Consider the following 6,008-nt stretch of genomic DNA (forward strand, 5'->3'; position numbering starts at 1 on the left):
TGTTTTATGGAAGAAAGAGGAAACACTTTCTGACCAGGTCTAGGAAGAACTTGTCTAGAACCTGAAAGTTAGAATAAAAGGTGGCAGAACACATATTAATATGGTTGGATAATGCTGATGTCTCCTGTGTACTCAGGTGATGAGTAATGAATGGCCAGTATGGTGTGTTGACATGTCAAGCTATCATTCTAAGCTTGTGAGGGGTTTCCTGCTCCAGATAACAGACTAGGGGAATCTGTAGGGAAGCATGTGTTCCAGGTCTTTGACATTCAGCCTACATGGAGCCAAACTAGGATAAAATGGGGTGAATTGTGTTTCTCTCCTTAGGAAGCAGCCTGCTTTCTCTCTCTCTCTGGTTTTAGGTTCTTCTGTGTTATTCTCAGAAATAAATGTAGTGTTATATTCCTGCCTTCCAGCAAGAGTATGTTATGTTTTTAATTTAACTTCCTTATGCATAACAGACAGCAGTGTCACAACCTTCCTCTGCATATAAAGTGTTGTAGGTCATATGCATTGGGAAAAGATGTTTGTTTCAGTGCTTTTCAATCTAACTGCATTTTCCTAATGGCTCTTCCTTGTCTTTCCCATTCTCGCCAGGTAGGCCATGACCAACCAAACCTCTGTGACTGAATTCCGTCTCCTGGGATTTTCAGACATCTGTGAGTTGCAGATCTTGCACTTTCTTGTGTTCCTGTTTGCTTACATGGCGGCCTTCATGGGGAATTTCCTCATCATTGTCCTCGTGACCCTCGACCGTCACCTCCACAGCCCCATGTACTTCTTCCTCAAGAACATGTCGTTTTTAGACCTCTGCTACATCTCTGCCACTGTCCCCAAATCCATGGTGAATGCCATCATGCACCGCCACTCCATTTCTTTCCATGGCTGCTTCCTGCAGTTGTTTTTCTTCATCATGTTTGGGACAGCAGAGTTGGCCTTGCTGACAGTCATGGCATATGACCGCTACCTGGCCATCTGCAGCCCCCTGAGATACGGGACAGTCATGAACAGCAGAGCATGTGTCCAGATGGCTGCAGGGTCCTGGCTTAGTGGAGCACTGTATTCAGTGTTGCACGTGGGTAACTCATTCAGTTTACCCTTCTGTGGGCCCAACTTTGTCCACCAGTTCTTCTGCGACATCCCACCCCTCCTGCAGCTCTCTTGCTCTGACACACAGCCCAACAAGGTCCACAACATCGTCTTAGCCCTCTGCTATGGTTTGATCTGCTTCACCTTTATCTTTGTGTCCTACATTCACATTTTCAATACTGTAGTGAGAATCCCCTCTGCAGAGGGCAGGTATAAAGCCTTTTCCACGTGCCTGCCCCACCTGATTGTAGTCTCCTTGTTCATCGGCACTGGATTCTTCATGTACATGAAGCCAAACTCTAGGGCCCCGTCCACTCAAGACATGTTGGCTCCTGTGCTGTATGCTGTTGTACCACCGGTACTGAACCCTATTATCTACAGCCTCAGGAATAAAGAGATAAAAGGAGCGCTGAGAAAAGTGAAAAGGCAGGGGTGGAATATGGCCACATATTTCCAATGATCTGCAAAAATTTATTCAGAAAAGCATAACAGAAGGTATCCAGATACTATAGCAATGTGTGAAAAATTAAATAGCTGAGGTTGGGATTATTAGAGAGAGAGAGAGAGAGAGAGAGAGAGAGAGAGAGAGAGAGAGAGAGAGAGAGATTCAGGATGTATCAAAGTTTATATTTCTCTCTTAATGTCAGCAAATATAAGTTTCTTCTATTTTATCTTACTCCTAATGCTGCTCAGAAAGTGACCTGGAAATATTTTTTCTTCTGTAAAATTAAGCTCTTCTTAGACAACCTCAAAACCATCCATCCCCACCTCCCAGGAACTGGATTGAGGCTCTGCCTATCTTGATTCATGCACTGTCCTCCCCCCCCACCCCTCAGTGTGTCACTTTCAGTAAGTTATTTTCATCTCCCTATGTCCCAGTCCCCCTTATGTAATATGCCGGTGATTGATTATACATCCCTCCATCAGAAGGATATTTAAAGGGTAAGGCCACATTTTTAAAGGCATTTAAGCACCTAGGTCTGGTTTACACTACAGTCATATTGGTGTAAAAGTGTGTTGCTCAGGTGTGTGAAAAATCCACTGGGTCAAAGCAGTGTTCTAAGTGTAGACTTCTCCCTCTTGTGATTTTCTGACGTATCTAGGTGTTAGGTGTGTAGATGCCTTTGAAAATTCCACTAGTTGGCAACATATCTTTAAAAATCTGGCCCTCAATGTATATGAGTTGCTCAGGCTTGGTCAACACTACCAACATATGTTGGTATAACTACACTGCTTTGGGGGGCGGGGAGGAGAAAATCCACTCCCCCGAGCTAAGTAGCTATATCAAAATAACAACTCTTGAAAATCCAGGTCTTGGTGACCAGAAGGTGGTGGGGGAACTGGGACATGCCAAAGTTGCCTAGCTGGTTTAAATTCACACTCTCAGCCTGTAGCACCCCTGAGAACAGAACTTCTAGATCTCCTGATTTAGGATGAGACTAACAAAGGAATTAAAGGGAGCTAGGGGCTAACATACCTTTGAATTTCCATGACAGTTGAGTTTCTTACTGCTTTAAACTCCACTGAAAATCCCACTCGACTTCACCCTTTGAAGACTGCCCAGTGAAATCAGCCTCATGATCTGCTCTTACTGAGGGAACTATCGTAACTCAACCCCAGAGCTGGTCACAAAAACAAGATCAATTAGTTATTGTTCAACTTATTTAAAGTGTTCATATGGAACATTCCTTCAAAACCTTTCCCAACAGAAAATTGCAGGGTTGACAAAATAAAAAAAAATCACTGTTAAGGGGCTTATTTCTTCACCCTCTCAATTCCCTCGTCCTTCTTGCATGAATAGAGAGCAACAATACCCGAAGTCCAAAGGTGCAAACAATTCAATGTTTATTGGGGTGAACTTCCAGCAAGCATGATTCCAGATTCCAGTTTCTTTCCTTAGTTTCCCCCTTCCCAGCTTTAACACCACAGAGACTTGCCTGTGTCCCTGTTTTTCTTCCCATCCCCTGTTCCCATTTCCCCTTTAGCAAAACATGATCCCAATTCCCCCACCCCCATCCCCAGTCCCTGTTCCCATTCCCTCCCTTTACTTCCTGATTGACTGCAGACTATATAGTAAAACTTGAGTTCTGCTTAGCTATACCTTAATCAATCATTTTACTGAAATTTAACTAATCAATCCCAACAAATTTTAACATGGTTATTTAACCAATTATATCCCAGCACCTTAATTGGTTTACATCCAACAAAATTAATTATACAGCAGACAGAAACATTCGCAGAACCAGACAAAAATTATACAGACAAACAATAGGGAAGTGGAGACTACAGTGATAGAATAATACAGAAATGAAGATATTACATCCCAGCTGTTAGTAAGTGAGTTCTTGCCAGACAGGATGCTATCAAACTAAGTTTCCTTTCACATCTTCTAAGCTCTTCCCTTTCTCTGGAAGAGATAGGAATATCAGGACAGAATTGTATTCCTAACAGCCCAATAGCACCTTATTTCAATGTGACTATCTTGGAATGTGATGATGTGACCATACATTTCCCAGTTTATGGCTGGCCTCTGCTGCTTAGCAGAAGGCTTTAGCTTAAGAACCAGGCCTCAGACTGTCACAGTTAAGAGAAGGCCATTACACAGACAGACAGTGATTTTTGATTCTTTCTTTTATACCTCTAAAACTAGCTAAGTGATAAGAATACACCTAAATTCTTGAAGTATAGGCCTTTGCAGACAGGCCTGAATATCTATATCCTAACAATCACAGAAAGTGCCATTATCCTTTTTCACTTTCCAATTTTATTGCAAATAAATAATGACTATCCTCCCAAATTCAGTAGCTAGTAGGAATGAATCACTCTGTAACCACTAAAAGTTACACTCTTGTAATGAATAAAATCAGGTAAAGAACTAAGGAATTGCAGACCAATTTAGGACTTCTTCTCAACTTTCGCTCAGATTCACATGCAAAGAATGTGGATTTGAAACTGTGACAGGAAAGCCTGTGTAAATCAGCTATAGCACTAAAAAAATCAAAGGGCTAGATCCCCAGTTGATAAAAATCTGCCACAGCTCCCTTGGAGGGCCAAATCCTCTGTTGGCATAAATAGCCCTAGCTACTCTGAAGTCAGTTTGCATCAGCTCAGGGCCTGGCCATTAGTTTTTAGTTTTTGCCTTTGGGTACCTCTTAGGGCATTAAAAACCTGCAGCTGGCCTGTGTGATCTGACTACGGCTCAAGGGGCTGAGGCTAGGGGGCTGCTTTACTGTGGTGTAGCTGTTCGGGCTCTGGCTGGAGCCTGGGTTCTAGGATCCTGCATGGTGGGAGGGTCCCAGAGCTCAGGCTGCAGCCCAAGGCTGAATGTCTACACCACAATTAACAGCCTCTTAGCCTGATCTCTTTGAGTTGGAGTCAGATGGCATGGGCCAGTTGCAGGTTTCTATTTATAGTGTAGATGAACCTTTAGTGACCAACTTCAAGCAGCCAGGGCAGCCTGAGCTGTGGATTCCTCTGGTGGTTGCATCCCAAGAGGTGCTGACGCAACATAGGAGAAATTAAGCAAAATCTCTGGTCATCCAGAGGGAATTATATAGAACTAATGAAGGAACAGGCTATTCCATACCCATTGGGGCTTTGGTGCCACAAGGCTCTGAGTTATTATAGATCACGTGTATCTGCTACAAATATACATTTTATTCTGCAAACACCTGAGGACATCCTGGGGCCTCAGCCCAGACTTATTTATAGTCAAAAGTCCTTCCAGGGATGCTGCCACCATGTGAGACCCAAGGAAGGTGCTGTTCCCCCTCTTTGGGGTTAAGCTCAGCTGGGGCAGGTTGTTGGCATGGTTTGCTCTAGAGGTGAGATCAGACCTGAGCTCACAGCCCAGGAGACTGGATTCAGATATTTAGCCACAGAGCAGGGACATCTTGTACTGTGACCCTGTCTGAAGCCTGCACATGCCAGTGTCAGCTCTAGAGCTGGGAGGAGGTTAAAGTTCCTGATCCCATTTAGAGCTTCTCTGTGAGAACAATATGTTCACAGCCAGCTGGTCAGTGAAAGGACCCTGGTCTAGCCTGCTGCAGACTAACTGTCCCTAAGCACCCTGCTGACATGGTTGGTTACAGCACTTTGATCCATTGCTCTTTGAAATAGGACAAGATCAGCAGGGTCACATGGATAGTTAGCTCATGGGCTAGTGTAGTGTAGATTCACATACCAGTTTGCCACAAACTAAATGTTCACATAAGTAGTATATGGGCCCTACCAACAATCAAATGTTAACCACATCTTTTGACCCTTTAGACCATGCCCATCCATCACAGGAAGTCCCTTTCTTGAGAGTATTGCTTCCGGGGTGAAGCTGGACACATGACTTGATCCAAAGTGTGTCATATGACCCCTCTAACAACTTTGCCCACCTCTATCTGCCAATCAGGATGGGTTTCACCCCCTAGGACCACCCCAAGAGGAGATTTGACCAGTCAGGGGGAGTTCCGGGGCAGGGTGACCCATCCAGGAGTGGGTTGCGTGACCCATCTAACAACGCCTCCCACTGCCTTCTACCAATCAGGAGTGGTTTCAGTGGATGGGGACCACCCCCAAGAGGAGATTTGACCAATCAGAGGGAGTCCTAGGGTGGGATGACCCGTCTGGAACTGTTTTGTGTGACCCCTATAAGAACTCCTTCCATGGCCCTCTACCAATTGCAATGGGTTTCGGCTGCAGAGAACCACCCTGAGAGCAGATTTGACCAAAATAGGGCATCTTCTGGGATAGGATGAACTGCCCATCACCCTCTGCCAATCAGAGTACAGCACCATCACCCCATAAGTCCCAGTGCCAGGCAGAAGAGGCCATCTCTTACCAAGCACATGTGTTTTAGAAATCGTGAAATGCTTAGAGGAAACATGGAGTCCTTCATCACCCCCGTGAGAACTTCAGACATTGTTTTA

The 6,008-nt window shown here is 44.6% G+C and overlaps 1 protein-coding gene across 1 annotated transcript; it reads left to right on the top strand.

Moving 5' to 3' along the window:
- Positions 1 to 604: 604 nt before the first annotated feature.
- Positions 605 to 1,549, top strand: LOC115637893 (olfactory receptor 14A16-like). The gene has a single exon (XM_030539486.1). It carries the CDS (start codon positions 605 to 607, stop codon positions 1,547 to 1,549), a length of 945 nt encoding a protein of 314 aa, XP_030395346.1.
- The last annotated feature ends 4,459 nt before the right edge of the window (positions 1,550 to 6,008 follow it).

Source organism: Gopherus evgoodei, chromosome 21, assembly GCF_007399415.2.
Source record: "Gopherus evgoodei ecotype Sinaloan lineage chromosome 21, rGopEvg1_v1.p, whole genome shotgun sequence".
Classification (NCBI taxonomy): Eukaryota; Metazoa; Chordata; order Testudines; family Testudinidae; genus Gopherus; species Gopherus evgoodei.